We start from the raw sequence: 17,174 nt of genomic DNA, 5'->3' as shown, positions 1-17,174 counted from the left end.
TTAATGGATCTGGGAGAGAACTCAGAGGCTATTGAGCCCAGCCATCTGGTTTGGCAGCTGAGAAAATTAGCACCACCCCTCCCCCCATTAAGGTGACTTGCCTTAAAGACTACACAAATAACCCAATAAGCTTTCAAGGTAGAATTTGAATCCAGGTCCTCCAACTCCCGAGTCTGTGATCCCTTCCCTCTTTCCCCTCTTTCAAAAAACATTTTTTTAAACAAATTATTTCTTATTTACTTTTGGTTTCCAAGAACTGTAGTGAATTGAAGTTCTTTTGTGTTCCTAGTTAAATCAATTGAACAAAAATAATGAAGTCAATGCAAAACAAAAATAAGGAAATATAGAGGAGTAAAAGACAAAAGAACCCTGCGTTTCCTTTCAGTTACTTTTAGACGGGACATTCATACATATGGATCATTCCTGCTAGGATTGGTATCATTATGCTCTGAGTTCTGTACTCCCAACCAAGAATCCTTAGCCCAGGATCTTCTAGCCTATATCAGATCCTAAATCAGATTTATATTTATAAAGCACTTACCATGTGCCCAGCATTATTAGCAATAGATCTTGTCGTTTGACTTTTGGGGAAGATTTTGTGATTATGTCATCTTTTAAAGCTTTGGGAATGGCCAATTTGCAGATGATTAGGGAGGTTAATTAGCCTAGCTCTAATCCAAAAAAGTTTTAGGCCATTCTGAAAGAAGCATTAAGTTTAGGCATGTGGAGAGGGGTTCAATAAAGGCCTATTTTAGTGGGAAACCAGCATTTGGGCTTTCTTCTCTGCCTTCTCATTGCTCAGTGCCAAGTTTCCGAATTCTGAGTCTTTCACAAGTAGGTTCCCTTGTATATTCATTGTGCCTATTGGAGAGGTATAATCTTGGGTGTTTGCTCTATCGGGATGCAGTAATAATTTTCTACAAATGTACTCATCACCTCGTGGAGAGGAACATTGGTATATTACAACTAAGAAACTCCTTTGAAGCCAACTTTGCATATTGAGGTAATAGGATTTGATTATTTGATTATCACTCCCTGCTTCACCCCCCCCCCCCCACACACACACACTCTTGGGGTGGAGATCTGGCCAACAGACCTGCTATTCCAGCACACATTTCATCTAGGTAATTAGTTCAATGATCCAACAAGCCCACCTTTCAGACACAAAATACTGTGGTGAAGACATTACTTTGAGTTTCTTTGTACTGAATCATACTGGGCCCCCTCCCTGATGCTTTTATGTAAGACTCCTGGCATTTGTTTAGCTTGAGCAGTCATGAATAAAAGAGTTTGAAGCTAGCTTTTTAAATACAGCCCCTGAAGTAGGCCAAAGAGGATTCCAATTGCCTTCAGTTCCCCCCTTTCTTCCTCTTCTCTTCCACCTCCTCCTCCTCCTTGTTGAGTGCTAATGTTTAAGAGAACTAGAAAGCTGCAGTGGTGGCATCTTTGATTTTCTAGGGGGAGTCATTCAGAGCCCAGCAGACTAGCTCCTTCTCACCCCTCTATTCCCTACCCCAAGTCAGAAAGACTCATTTTTGTGAGTTCAAATCTGATTTTAGACACGAGTCATGTGACCCTGGGCAAATCACTCGTGCCTCAGTTTCCTCATCTATAAAATGAACCTGGAGAAGGAAATGGCAAACCACTCCAGTATCTTAACCAAGAAAACCCCAAATGGGTTCAAGAAGCTCAAGATCAGAACAACAAAAGGAATAAATACTGTTGACTTTTAAAATGCACCATAAAATATTTGCCCCATGCACCTGTCCCTGGAGGCCAATGCTATCTAAGCTAAAGTTTGTTTTTGAAGAGGCCGAGGAAAGCAATGCAAATGTGGGTTGGCACCTCACTTCCCTTCCCTTAATTCTCTGGCCTTCTCCTCCAAAGGGGAGGGGGCTGCTTTGTGAAAGGAGGGCCTTGCTCTCACCTCTCTCTCCCCAACACACACACAACTCTTTCAGCTTTGTTAATGGCCTGAACACATCACTGAACAAATTGCCCCCTTGCATATGCTAATCCTGCACTTTAAAAGAACTCATTGTAACATGTTGTAATGCTTTAGCCTGAGGGGAGATAGGGATTGAAGGCCTGTGGAATCTGGGCTTGTGACCCCCAAATATCTAAAATGCCTGTTTTCTTTGAGCCAACAGTTTGTACTTAGCATATCTGTATGAAAGGAAGCTATGTAGTTTGTGGAAAAGATTAGTCTTTGCTCTTGTCTTTTGTGCTGGGGAGGCTGGCCTCCTCATTTAAGATTCACTGTGACAGAACCACTTTTTTTTTGTTCCTTTTGTTCTTAAATTCCAGAGCTGTCGGTGAGTTGAACATTAAAGTTGAAAACACCAAATCTTATTTCCAGCAATAAATTGGAAGGAATTCAACTGGGCTTCTTCGTTTTTGTGGTGGAAAATGTGATTTGTCTTTTAGGAAGCTAAATTGTTAGCCACACCCATTTCCTTTTGAAGAGTTTTCAATGGCATTCTGGCAGCACTTGTGTTCATGAAAATTCTTTGGAAGGTTGTGTCTTCCAAGTTTTAGTTCATTTGCCTTTTTCCCCCCCTCCTCTTTTGCTCTCTACTAGGAAATCCCTGAAAATATACCCTAAAAAAAGTATTTTTTATGAATAAATTGTGAGCTTTTTCTTTCTAACATTGAATTGAATTGAGTTGAATAGGAAGCTGAATAGGTGCAAAGTCAACCCGCTGAATTGCTTGGTTTGGACAAAGTCAAGGTCTCCTCTCTAAAATGTATGAACCTCTTTAAATATTGGCTTTGAAAGTGTTTTGATGATGACTTGAATGAAATGGAATAAAAGGCTGTTAGGTATCATGTTTCCAAAGCATCTGTCATGTCCCATTTTGAAGTTTAGAAAGTACAGAGTTCCTAAAAAATAAAATTATTATTGACCTTTTTTGACTTTTTTTTTGTCTTGGCAGAGTAATTCTCTCTTGGTACCAGATAGCCTAAGAGGAACAGATAAACGGAGGAATGGACCTGAATATTCCAGTGACATCAAAAAAAGAAAGGTGGATGATAAAGATTCGAGTCACTATGTAAGTAAATAATCTACCATAGGGTGCCCTGTTTATTTGGATATTTATTTGGTGCCAAGCGAAGGTGCTCTGTAGGAGAAGGCCTTTGAGGGATTATTATACCCCCTGTTTACCTAGCACTCTGGAAAGGAATTGATCAATGTACCTTAGAATATTTACCTTACACCACCTGTCCCAGCTAATTAATGCTTTGCTTTAATAACCCTCAGGATTAGAGATATAGGAGAACCAACACTAAAATTCAGTGTTAGGGAAAAAGCCCCAGCATTTTCCTTTAACATTAAAAAAAAACTGTTACTCAGTATTAAACTGGTTCATTTAAATCGTTTTGGAACTGTAATGGAATTGGGTAAAGGACTAAACCTAACAATGATAGCTTAGTGATATTAGAATCATGGAATTAGATTATTTGATCTGGAAGGGATTTTTGAGATTATTCATCCCAGTAGTGTCAAACTCAAATAGAACTGTATCTTTGTGGGTGGCATATTGACTTAGAAAACCTCAAATTAACATTATCTTGGTTACGTTTTTATTGATCTTATTAAACATTTCCCAGTTAAATTTTAATTGGGTTTGACCACACTCTTCAATTTTGTGGGCTTCTAGTGAGTTTGATACCTCTGATCTTGCCTAGTTCCAGAGGCAAGAGAATTAGGCTTGGAGTCAGGAAGATCTGAGTTCAAATTCAACGTGTTTGCTTCTGTTTCCTCATCTGCAAAATAAGGATAATAGTGCTAAATCTGCAGGGTTGTTGTAAGGATCAGATGAGATATTTTTGAAAAAGTACTTAGCACAGTCCTTGGCACATAGTAGGTGCTGCATAAATGCTGATTTCTTCCCTTCCTTTCTAGCTCTACCACTTAATATTTGTATCACCTGCTGAACCTAATTGAGCCACAGTTTCTTCATCTCTTCAAGTGATGTGTTTAGAGTATATGGCCCCGAGTTCCCCTAGATAGGTGGCTCTTCGTAGGGATGAGGTGTTGGAGATCCTTAGCTAAGGGTTTAGGGGCTTTCCCTGAAGCCTGAGAACCAGTTAATGGTGAACCCTATTTCCCCCAAACCATATCTCTATTAGGAAAGACAACCATGCTTTTGAAGCTTCCACTGACTTCGGAATGGGGGGCTACTTTGATACCTTGGCATAGCGGGAAAAGCTCTGGAATAGAGTCAGAGGCCTGGAGTTCACCCCAAACTCTTCTATTTACCACTGCTGTGACCTTAAGCAAGTCTCTTAACCTTGTTGGCCTCATTTCCTCATTGTAACATGAGGAAGTTGAAATAGATAATCTCTAAGGGCCTTTCCAGTTCTACATATGTGGTCCTTGGATCACTGGCCATTTGTGGTTCTGAAAAGGAGAAACTTGGGCATTTTCCCCCCTGTGGTGAACCTTAATGCTCTATAGAGAGGTTGTTTCCCTGCTTTCTGGGATTATAATGCAAAAATTTAGAACCTACTGCAGTCCAGCTCCTACTTGCTTTTCCGCTTTTATTTATTATCATTCCCCTGCCTGAGAGTTCCTAGGCTGGTGCAGTAGCTATAAGGTCAAGCCTGGCGTCAGGAAGAACTGAGCTCAAATCCAGCCTCAGACATTTACTAGCTGTGTGATACTGGGCAAGTTACTTAACCCTGTTCACCTCAGTTTCCTCATCTGTAGAGTGAGCTAGAGAAGGCAGTCTCTTTGCCAAGAAAGCCCCCAAAGCAAATCCTGAAGAGTTGGACACATTTGAAATCACTCAACAAGAATGAGCGTCCTTAAAGTTGCCCTTCTCCCGCATGGCTTATTAGTTGTTCTCTGTTCCTTCCTCACCTTTACTTTTTAGAATCTTTAGCTTCCTTTAAAGTAAAGCACAGGCATGCCACTTCCTTTGGTGTGCCTTTTGCTGCTCCACCCTCATTCTCCTGTCCCCAGCCATCTTAGTTTTTAGTGCTTTCTTCCTCTTGGAATCTCTTTATGTAGACACTGAATTGGTTGCCTTATTATATGTGTATGAGGTACATCTCCATAGCAGAATGTAAACTTGTAGAGGCCAGGGACTGTGTTTCCTCCTAGCTTTCTCTAATATTTTATATGTAATAGGTACTTAGTAAATCTGTGTTTAATTGAATTGCCAATAAAAAGCATTACTGCTTGTTGCCCACTGAAGGTCCATTTTCCCTCTTAAAATGCTAAGTGAATAGGAACAAGTTTATTTAGTTAGTTATATTTTTGGAAATGTAAATTGACTTTAAGGAATACCAAAACATTAGGCTGCTTCCTTATCTTTGCTTATAAAGTCCATGCCAATCAGTAACTAGAGGGAATAGTTTGGTGAATGAAACAAAGGAGGGTGACTTTGCCCCTTCATGGAAGATTACTTACAAATGGCTGCCCTGTTTTCTGTAGGATAAACTACTCACATAAAATACGTTAGCCTAATAGTTGGAGGCCCTCCACAGTTAGTCAACAAGTTTTTATTAATTTTACTGTATGTCAGTCATTAAGGGCTAACTAAGGATATAAAAAAGAGGCAAAAAATAGTCCTGGTCCTGAAGGAGCACATGTTCTAATGAAGAAATACCATATAGATAATGGTTACATACCAGACATATTCAGAGTAACTGAAAGCAGTCAGAAGGGTGAAGGCATTAATTGCTGGGAGAACACACACACCTGGAAAAGCCTGAAGAAGATGAGATTTGAGCTAACTCTGGAAGGAAACTCGGCAGGGGTATCAGTTAGAAGGTTATTAGGGTACATCTGAGCCTGAACTGTAATTGTGGTTGTGTTATTGGAGAGAAGGAACAGGAGATATTATGGAGGTGGAAATGCTATCTGGGGAAAGAACCAGGATGATGCCTACATTACAGGCTTGGGTGACTGCAATTGGTCCTTCTCTTGATAGGGAAATTAGGAAGGTGGGGGAAAATTCTGGAGGAAAGATAACTCAATTCTATTATTAACCTAATTCCACCCTGTGTTTCCAGCCTCATTCCACACCTCTCTTTCCCAAATTCTGTATTCAAGCCAAACTGTATTCTTTAATATTCCTTCCTGACCTTTTTTACACTCCCCTTTCTGTACTGTCCTGCTAACAAGTCTTGAGCACACTCCCTCTTTCCATGTCTTTTGTTAATCTTTCTCTTCCTTCAAATACCAGTTCAAGTACACCCTCTTCCATGAAGTTTTCCCTAATACTTCACCCCTCTGAAAGGGATTTTTCTCTCTTTCGGCTGTCCTGGAACACTTCTTTGCACCACCAGTTTCTCCCTATGTTGTACTCAATGTGTTCACATGCTGTATTTCTCTCTTCTTCTCCCACCCCTATTTTGATTCTAAACTCCTCAAAGGGGAGGGACTGCCTTTTAATCTTTACATCCCCAGTAGGAGCACAGTAGTAGATGCTTCATAAATGTTTACTGAATCGAACTATTGCTGTTTTAGGAGTAGTATTGTATCCAATAAAGCCTTTGATATCCTTTTTTAAAATAAAAAGAGAAAGGGAAAATGCCCTGATATATCAGATTATACTTTTTTTTAGCTTATAAAAAGGAGATTGTGACTTCAATAATATTCCTCTGGTAATGCAGATTAAATTATAGGATTTGAATACCTTTGGCACTCTATTAACTAGGACTATTTTAAAATAATTTTTTAGGACAGTGATGGTGATAAAAGCGATGACAACTTAGTTGTGGATGTGTCCAATGAGGTAATTATTCTGTCAATCTGTGTCATCAAAAATGTCTTGAGATCTGAGTAAAAGTGTTTGATAAGTCTCCAAAATAAATTTTAAAAAGGTGCTTTCTGTCATTATTAACTCAGTAAGAAAAATGCTCATTGTGTAATCATGGATGAGTCAATAACAACCTGACTCAAATTTTATGGGATTGTTAGTTTTTAGCTAATTAAAAAACAAAGCTAACTTTGTTCCTTTAGCTTTCCAAGTCTGGTTTGTAGTAGTATTTCCTTTTCTAGCCCGTAACCCATTTTGCCACCCTGCCACCACCACAACCATCACCACTACTTTCTAGACTCACACAAAGGGTACTCATGTGTATAAGAGGGAAAGGTAAAATACTTGGCTTTCTGTCTGCCTAGTAATGGCTGGGAACTCAGTTCTAATCACTTGCTGTTTTTAGTTATAACATATATATATATATGTATATATATATACACACATATATATATCTTTGTTTACCTTTTATAAAAATGCATAATCCCTAGTTCAGAAAGTTTACCAATGTTCCATTTTGGTCACTCTTTCCCCTTAGATCTAGGGAATTAATTTGGTTATGGGAAGGATGGGTTAAAAGTGTCATATAGCATCTAAATCTTTGAACATTTTGGTTATTTTTATGGAGGATCCCTCATCTCCCCGGGCAAGCCCTGCACATTCACCCCGAGAAAATGGTATTGACAAAAACCGCCTACTGAAAAAAGATGCCTCGAGCAGTCCAGCATCTACAGCATCCTCAGGAAGTTCTACTTCCTTGAAATCCAAAGAAATGAGTTTGGTAAGTTTTGTAAACTAACTACCCTCTGTGGAGGGTATTTTGTCTGTTTTTTTTTCCCATAAGATCTCTTATCAAAAACATTGACTAGCAGAAAGTTTACCAGAATGGGCTCAAAATGTTTAAACTTCAACCCTTTATTTACCAGCCTAACTTGGAATTGAACTGTGTTGTTAGACCCCCATACCCATCCCTGAAAAGAGTACTTTTATCTCTCAGCAACCTCTACTGTGTGCACTTAACTTCTGTTTCTATATATCAAACAGGGTTTTTTTTGTCCTTATTTATTTTCATTTGGTACTACATTCTATTTTTGATGCTCCAGGTATAAAATTTCAAAGACAAACTGTACGAGGTTAAAAAGCTCCCTTCTCTGTAAGAGTCCAAGTCTAGGGTATGTAATGGTCAATTTCCTCCAGGAATAGGTAATTAGAATAGCTGCTTAAGTCCGGGTCTGGACCCTTGGCTGGAATCTGTTCATGACAAGCTAAATGCCCTGTGGGTTCCAGTATAGGACTACATCGGAGTTGTATGCCATCACACACTAAAAAACAAAACAAGAAACAGTGTCCAACTATATTGCTGTCTTACTCAGAGAACTTGTGCTGTCTGCAAAGGGCTCTGAAATTCCGAGAAGAAAACCTCAAACTTCCTTTCCCACTTTAGGGAAACAAAGTACTTATTCTTTTAAATATTATAGTTAACTACATCATGTCTTAGCCCCAGACCATGTTTTCTTTACTTAAGGAACTGAGGAGATCTGTGGCATGATGAAAAATGCACAGCCAGTAACTTGTACTACTGATAATTAAGTCTTTCATTCACATATACCCAGGCATACATATATGCATGCATACATTATATATATGGTTTACATAAATATGCACAGCCAGTACTTGTACTACTGATAATTAAGTCTTTCATTCACATATACCCAGGCATACATATATGCATGCATACGTTATATATATGGTTTACATAGAATATGTAGATGTGATGAATGTGAGTTATCAGACAATTTCAGAGCATCCAATATTGAGCGCTAGAGAGGGGTAAGCTCTAGAACATTTTTCTGTGCCAGCCTTGGCTAATATTTTGTGGGAACAGTTAGGGAACGTATAAGCTCCTACTATTAGTCCTGGTTGATACTACATCATTCTCATTCAGGAGTTCTTCATCTTTGGAAGTTTGGTGAGGCCTATGGACCCTTCTCAAAATAATATTTTTAAATGTACAAAACAAATGTACATCAGATTACAAGAAAATAAATGATATTGAAATATAGTCATCAAAACATTTTTTTTTAAGTTCATGGGCTCCAGGTGAAGAGTCCCTGCCTTAGTTAAGTGAGATTATTATGTCTCAATGATTCATTTTGGGTTTTTTTCCACAAGTTTTCCCACATCAGAGTCACAGTAGACTATTCAGGATATTCATAGAATCATAAGTCTCGAGTTGGGAGGGACCTAAGATGGAGAGACTAACGTTAACCACCTGTGTAACCTTGGGCAAGACACCTAATTCCTTTGGGAGTCTCCTTTTCCTCATATAAAACCAGAGGTTGGCACTATATGCTGTCTGGGAGTCATGATCCTGTGCCTGCGAACTTCCTTATCGTATAGACAAAGAAGTTAAAGCACCGGGCCTTTAACTGATTTAGCTCACACAGGCAGAGAGTAAGGAGCTGAGGCAGGTTTCAGACTTGGTCCTGCTTTTCTCCTAGTTCAACAGCACTCTCCCTTACCATGGTCATCTAGGTTGCAAACCCTTTGCTTTCCAAGTGGCGTTTTTGTGCTTGCTCGAAGTGGATTGCCCCACAGCTTCCCCACGGTTGGCCTTCCCCTCGCTGATAGGGACGAGTGAGAAGGGATGTGCGGGATGCGCTGCCTCTTAAAGGGAGCTGGGCCTTAGTTTCAGAAGGAGGAGGGTGTGTGAAATTTCCCCTTTGTGGTCCCGGGTCATCACTCCAACTCGTTGTTAATTGAGATGTCAGTGATTCAGGGAACATAGACTCGAAGGAAAATACTTCTAAAAAAATCTGCGGAGGAAGAAGTGTGATCATGTTCTGCTTTTCTAGCTTGAATTTTAATTCTGGCAGGAAGAGGAAAGGTCAACATTTCTCGCTCACAAGTTAATGCTGTCAACATTGTGTGGATTTATGAAAATTGGCCGAGGGAGTAGCTAGTAGGTGCCCAGTGTCCCAGCTGCTGTTGTGATAAATTGTGTAATATGGCTTGGATTAAAAATAATACTCATTTAATTTGTTTAATGATACCAGCATGAAAAAGCCAGCACGCCCGTTCTGAAATCCAGCACACCAACTCCTCGAAGCGATGTGCCAACCCCGGGCACCAGCGCAACTCCAGGACTTCGTCCAGGCCTCGGCAAGCCTCCAACAATGGACCCCCTTGTTAACCAAGCTGGTAGAACACATTGCCTGTTTTTTTTCCTGTTTCTTTTCTGTGCTTGATGAGTCTTCTTTTAATCTTATTGTGATGTCATTTCTCCATGAATATTAAATGTGCTTATTGCCACTCTCCTTCCTATCACTGAGAAGCCATGATAAGAAACAGCTGTTCTCTCTTGGTTTTCGGCAGCTGCACTCTTTTCAGCCTCAGACTGTTTACATTTGGCTCTTATTTTATTTCCAAATAATCCAAATGGTAGAAGCTTCAATAAAGTTTCTGATAATGATTCTGAATGTAAGCTCCTTACCAATCTATTATTGTGTGTGTTGGTTAACATTTGCTGAGGTGGCGTGGCCTGCTCAGCTCAAGGGTGCCTACTGCCTATTTTTGTGGTTAGTTTTCTGGAGGTATGTCCCTCCGGAGATAGTGTTCTCTCCTTCAGAGGAAGGGAGGGATATTTGAACTTCAAAGCTGGCCTATGAATAAACTTCTAACTCTCAACTTTATCATCCTCATTGAGAAAAGAAACAGCTTGGGCACAGAGGAAAATAAACACCAGGATAATCACTTTTAAAACCGTTCTTTAGTTTACACAGAACTCTAGTTGACATTTCATTGGTATGGAAAGTTGGAACAAGGGGAAAGGTTAGATTTTTACTATGAAAATATTCTTCTGAAATGAGGTCAAGTAAATACTTTATTTCTGTACCACAAACTTGCCATCTGCAAAATGGGCATATAATGAAGACTTGGTCCTTCCTAGTCAGCAGGTATTTTGTCTAGACCAGGAGCTCTTAGCCTGAGGTCTGTGAACTTAAAAAAAATTTGATAACTGTATATCTGTGGAATTGTTTTGTAATCCCATGTGCTTTATACACATAAAAGCATTGTAAGAAGGCCTCAGCAGCCCACCAAACGGAGTCCATGACAAGGATTAAGAACTCTTACTCTAGACAAATGAGAGGTAGAGGTAGTGTGTTAAAAATGGACAGAGGGCTGTCCTTGGAATCCCTGAGACTCGGGTCCAAGTTCTGCTTCTGATACATAGCGTGATGAGAGGAGGTTCCCTCTTTCTGTGCTCCAGACAACTATTTAAGATTATAAATTACAAATTGATGGGCCTTCATGAAAGCAGTTTCCATACTTCTCCAGTAAAATAACACCTGACTGAAAGAGAATATGAAAACTATTTATGAAAGGGCTTTATATGGGTATCTTTCCTATTTATCCTGCCCCCTAATTTTGAGCATCAAGGAAGAAAGGACTTCATGGACCTTCCAAGGTGGCATCCTTTCTTGTCTTCCCTGCCAGAGTGGTCACATCTATGGGAAAAGCGACTGATAGTAGAGGATGCATTCCGTTTGGGACACCGAGTCACCCCTGGTGTTTGTTCCTTTCCAGCAGCTGGCCTGAGGACACCCCTGGCAGTACCTGGGCCATACCCTGCTCCCTTCGGAATGGTCCCCCATGCTGGCATGAATGGCGAGTTGACCAGCCCCGGAGCGGCCTACGCCAGTTTACACAACATGTCTCCCCAGATGAGTGCCGCCGCAGCTGCAGCTGCCGTGGTGGCCTACGGACGCTCCCCCATGGTAGGCCACACACTGCTTCCGTCTCAGTGGGATGGGTTTTGGTTCAGTGAGAAAAGCTGCATGCTTCATTTAGCCCTGTCAAACTCCGGGCTCGAGGAACGCCGGGGGCTGACTGCTTCCTTGTGTGCCTCACTTGGCTGCATGGTCAAGAGGAGCAGAAGCCCACACCTCAGAAACAAAGAGCATCCGTGTGTTTACATACGTTTTCCTTTCTGTCAGCCTTCATCAGCGCTACGGCTCATTAATAAATGCCAAACTGTTTTTGTTTTACTTATTTTGTGGGTGAAAAGAGGTCGTTTTAGGAAGCTACCAGGGACTTTAGTGGTGGGAGACATCTGGTTTTCCTCTACCACAGGCCGTGTGGGGTGGCAGTGAGAGAGGTGGGGGCGTGGAGACGACTGAAATGAAAGTTCACATAAGGCTTTTCATTCTTTTTCACGGCTTTTTCCCCCTGCTTGTTGTTGTTGTTTTTGGGGAGAAAAAGTAAAAATAGTTATAACTCTTGATAAACATTCTGGGATATGGAGTCAGAGGACCATAATTTCCAACCTCGGCCTGTGTGTTCTTGGGAAAGTCACTTATTTAGCTGCATGTCAATTCCTTCTTTAAAATGAAGGGTTGGATCAGATGTACCTTTCAGTTCTAAAACCAAGATCCTATGTCGGTCAGAAAAAATCCTCGAGCTGATCTGTGTAGAATGTGGAGATGAGGTGTCCCGAGGCCTCTAGGATAAAAATATTTAAGAAGCTGAATGCCTGGGGATATCTTTTTAGGGGAAAAAGGGAAATCTTTATACTGCTTCCCTTCCCTTCTTCCTGTTCTTCTCTCCTCCCCCCTTCCCATCCTCTCTCCTTTCCCCTCCTTCTTCCCCTCCCTCTTCTTCTCCCCCTCCAGTCTTACCTCTCTCTGTCTCTCTTTTAAGTCAAGAAGACCAGAAGGCAGATTTGATCACACTAGTGAAAGGGAAGGGATTGGTGTATGTAGTACCAACTCATCTCTCCCTGGTCTCTGGTGTATGAAATACTTGATTGCAATCTGATGATTTTTAAAGTAAATGTGTATTCTATGGGTACACTCTGGTAATAGTAGTGGGGAATGCTGGCTCAGGGAGCATGTTTGGTAACGGGGAATGGAGGCAGGGATTAAAACTGGCCACCGATAATTCACAAAGTAGGTGATCTCTCAGATGTAACTGGCCTTGGTTGGGTTTGGGTGCATCTTCTAGAGAGGGTGGACAAATGGAGCATGGTAAGGTCTCAAAGAATGGTGTGCTAAGTTGCTTCTCATTTTCAACACGGGTTTCTTTTGGTGGTGGTTGTTTTCTTCAAAATAACTCTGTTGCCTGTGGTGTTTGGGTAATTATATTGCCTCTGTGGGCGGACTTGTAAAAAACACTTAAGAAATGCCAGTATTCTCTGGCATATTTTCATAGTGGGTTAGGGGGGGAAATCATAAGCAAATATTAATGAAAATCCCATTTTGTCCTCTGTATGCATGCATAGCTCTAGAATCAGGAAAACCTGAGTTCAAATCCATCTTCAGACACTTGCTAGCTATGGGACCCTGGCAAGACACATGTGCCTCAGTTTCCTCAACTATCACTTTGGGGATAGTAACTATCTCCCAGAGTTTTTGTGAAGATTAAATGAGATAATATTTGCAAAGTGCTTAGCACAGTGCTTGACATATAATAAATGTGCATGTACTTCTTTCCTTATAAAGACATATAAAAGTTGTCAAAATTATTATCTTGTCACCTGCTGAATCCAGTTCTTCCTGAAGTTTGACATGTTCTTTTTTTTTCTTTCTTTCTTTTTCCCCCACTTTTTTCAGGTTGGTTTTGATCCCCCTCCTCACATGAGAGTACCTACAATCCCTCCAAATCTAGCAGGAATCCCAGGGGGAAAACCGTAAGTACCCTTAACTCTTTAGAAGCTTTCTAAGTAGGAGAGAAGATGTAGTCATTGGTGTCAGCAAACAAAAATCCCAAAGGGATTACTGTGCTTTCTAGGTGATTTCTGATGTCTTAGTTTAGTGACTGCTAGTTGGTAACCTCATGAATTTAACTGTTTCTCAAGAGAATCTGTTTGCATCAGTCTGCAGGAAGATGTAATGTACTTAGGTAAGCAGTTTCCCAGAAGGATGCTTTACCACTCATTCAGAGGACAGAGGTTAGCTTTTTCAGTAATAAACTGTCATCAGCTCCTCACACTGAAAACATTTAGGGTTATCTTTTTTATTCATTGCTAATAGTGGAGCCAGGTTACCACCTTATTTTTGGCAGAAATGAAGTTGCAATGGACAGTGGGGCTTCCAGATACTCTTGAAATTTAGATAGTGCTCACAGCTTTTATACAAATACTTTGACACATTCAAAAGAGCAGAGATAAAATGGTAAAATAGCTTTTGGGGGGAAGGGAAGATAATTGTTAAAAATGTTCTCTATTATAAAAAGTAGAACAAAATCTAACTATAAGAACGTAAAGAGTTACGATATCTTTTAAAAAGAATGACACAAATATTCCTTTTAAACAAATCTTTAAATGTCAAATTCCTGAAGTAAAATTTAAGTGTTAATGTTCTAAGAAGCTTCTCCTCAAGCTTATCTATTGTATGTGCCTTCTGCTGCCCTCAAAGCTAAACTGTAGTTTCATCTAGATTTTATTAAAACCCTCTTAAAGGTTTTTTGACTTGAACGTTTAAGTAACATACAACTTAGCAACAGTATGACAAATATTACTGCTAAATATTTCTGACCTCCATTCTTTTCATGTGTTTCAATTGATTAGTCTTATTGCATTATGCTGAGTGGTCAATTTAAAACACACCCATTCACAAACTGTGGTTGCAAATGGAGCTTGTGTTTCAAATAGACCACCCGTACATATAAGGGGAAAATTGAATCTCTGACCCATCACCTGCCTTAGAAATCAAATTCCCATTACTCTACTTTTCATGTGTATTAATGTCTATTACAGTGAAATTTGATTCTTTTTAAATGATGCTGTTGTCTGCACTAGGTAGAAAAAAAGTTAAGAACTTGATGGTGAGAGCTCAGTATGGGGAAGAGAGCTGAGTGAAAAGAATGAAATAAATGATATGCTTATATTTTAAATGTATGGAGGCAGTTCCTGTTTGTCTACCTAAAAATTAACCAAGGGTGGATTAACTCTGGAACCCAGAGCATTCCCCAGCTTGTTCCATTCCCACCGTGATTTACTGGAAAGAACTTTAGGCATCATCTGGTTCATCCTTTATGGTTTTTAGTTTTTGCTGTCATTTTTAAAAATATGTCTGTTATTTTGTTAATATAGCAAATATAGTATGTGTATGTGTGTGTATATATATATATGTATATACATATAAAATATAGCAAATATATATATAGTAAATATATATATATAGTAAACTCTTTCTGCCAGTGTGCAGTAGGGTACCTAGACAGTTGCCTGGTGACACTGAAAAGTTAGGTGACTTGCCCAATGTCATGCAGCCAGTTTCAGAGGCAGGATTTGATCCTGGTCTTCTTATTTCTGAGGCTGGGTTTCTATTCACTATACTATACTGCATACTGGTTATATACGAAGAAATTGAAGCTCAGTGAAGAAATGACTTGGTCAAGGGGCCTTCAGCATCAAATAGAAAGCCCTCCCTTTGACATTTAAAGCTTTTCATAATCTGCGCTTTCCTGCAGTTTTATGTTTTTTTGTTTTTTTTTAAACTCCTTTTCACATACTTTGAGATCCAGTAACATTGAACTACTTCCTATTCCTCAATTATGGCCCACTATTTTCCAACACTATACCTTTTCTGTGGCTGACTCCCATTGATAGAATACTTTCCCTCCTCACCAGCCTTCTGCGTTCTCAGCTTCCTTCAAGACTCAGCACAAAACCCCCACCTGCAAGCGACCATTGCTGATCTTGCCACCCCTCCTCAGAGGGCTACATGTTGGAAATGCCCTTAGCAATCCATCTAGTCATCATTAAAATTGAGGGCATGGAGGCTCAAAGCCATGCACATAACTAATTAGAATTGGCTCTCCAACCCAGATTTTTGGACTCCCAGGCTTTTTGCGATACCTTATTGCCTCTGAATTTAAATAGCTTTGATTTGTAAGTTAATATTTAAGGCTAATTCAGCTATGGGGATTCATTTCCCAAAGAGCAGGGCAGCTTGTTTTATTAGAGAGCAAGTCTCTTAGAAAAGTCTGTATCATTGTGGCTTGGGCAATTCAAGTATATACATCTTTTGGCTTTTGAATGTGTTAGACAGCTATCACTTTCCCTTAACTGACTTCTTTATTACTATCCCCATTCAGATTCATGCTGGATTCACTTAAGGCCCATATATGGAATTAAATATTAGAACACTTGCCTTTTGAAAAACAATTATTGATATCTCTGGTTTTTACATTATTTGCATTTCCCTTTATTATCATACTCCTGCCCCTTCTCACAGACACCCATCTCTTCTGATAAAGAATAAAAAAGTAAAAGGTCAAAAAAACTAAACAACATATTTCAAAAATGCTGGTTGTGAAATATTCCACACCTCTGGTCTGCACTCCCTCCCTTGTGCCTATAAGCATATGGAGATGACTTTCCTTATTTCCTGTTTGGATCTAGGCTTTGCCTCTCTGGTTTTGTGGCACTGGTGTAATTATTTAGTTGTTCTTTCCATTTATGTTGTAGCTAATGTGTATATTTTTCTGGTCTCACCAACTTCATTTTGTTATTTTTGTATATAAAGCTTTCTTATTTTTTTTTAGCTTTTGGTAGTATTGTATTCATTTCTAAGTGGCACATTTGGAGGAGGTTGAAAAATTTGGGTACACCCAGAGCAAAAGTAATGAATGATCAATTTATTAGACAGTAAACTTCCCAGGAAATAGGAGAAATTTGTTATATTTAAGCTTTACACATCCCCTAGCACTTAGTACAATGATCTACATATATTGTGTTTGTTCAATAAACATTATTTTGACATATTAATGTGTGGAAGAATCCAGAAATTAGATCAAATTTGTGCTTTTAAAGGCTACTGCCTTTTTAAAATGATGCTGTTGACATCAGTGGTAAAAACTAATAATAGCTTGGTTTGATTTTCCAGCTTATAACTGCTCTTCTCTCTTATGATGCTACATGTGTAATTCAGGAATCAGCTGCTCCACTGTTTTGGACTTAATTTTTGTTTTGAGTGTAGAAGACTGAATCTCTTATCTCCCCCAGGTTAAAAGTGCTGTGACCACCCCTGTTTCCAATTCCACTGCTAATTAACATGGACAAAAGCTTTGATCTGCTCCATTTCCAACATGGTCTATCCTAATCTTAGACAGTCTTAAGGGCTGCCATATTGGTATTTAACTTGTTACAGACCCTGCCTTGGGTTGATCTACTGCAGCTCAGAACTCCTCAGCTCAAGCAATCCACTAGCCTCTGCCTTCTCAGTAGTCAAGATTATAGGCATGCCCCACCATGCCCAGCTAAATAAATCTTTAAAAGGTACCTTTTGGGGCTTGGAGTTACAGGGGTTAGCATTTAACTTCATCTGAGATAAGATTGCCTCTTAGCAAAATATGTTTCACAAAAGAGAGAGATTATAGTGTTAGGCTTCTAGCAAT

General features: G+C 39.6%; 1 protein-coding gene across 8 annotated transcripts in view; it reads left to right on the top strand.

Moving 5' to 3' along the window:
- Nucleotides 1-17,174, top strand: part of TLE1 (TLE family member 1, transcriptional corepressor) — a 117,167-nt gene that overhangs the window by 69,950 nt on the left and 30,043 nt on the right. For 4 of the 8 annotated variants that reach the window (XM_056805940.1, XM_056805939.1, XM_007498933.3 and 1 more), the window contains 6 exons: nucleotides 2,937-3,053; nucleotides 6,696-6,749; nucleotides 7,402-7,554; nucleotides 9,830-9,974; nucleotides 11,361-11,551; nucleotides 13,385-13,461. In XM_056805940.1, coding sequence (XP_056661918.1) covers nucleotides 2,937-3,053; nucleotides 6,696-6,749; nucleotides 7,402-7,554; nucleotides 9,830-9,974; nucleotides 11,361-11,551; nucleotides 13,385-13,461 — 737 coding nt within the window. The remainder of the gene's footprint in view (nucleotides 1-2,936; nucleotides 3,054-6,695; nucleotides 6,750-7,401; nucleotides 7,555-9,829; nucleotides 9,975-11,360; nucleotides 11,552-13,384; nucleotides 13,462-17,174) is intronic. The other 4 variants (XM_056805938.1, XM_007498938.3, XM_007498937.3 and 1 more) reach the window with 1 other exon arrangement.

The sequence above is a fragment of the Monodelphis domestica genome, chromosome 7 (assembly GCF_027887165.1).
Source record: "Monodelphis domestica isolate mMonDom1 chromosome 7, mMonDom1.pri, whole genome shotgun sequence".
Classification (NCBI taxonomy): domain Eukaryota; kingdom Metazoa; phylum Chordata; class Mammalia; order Didelphimorphia; family Didelphidae; genus Monodelphis; species Monodelphis domestica.
This window is presented reverse-complemented; position numbering and strand designations above follow the sequence as displayed.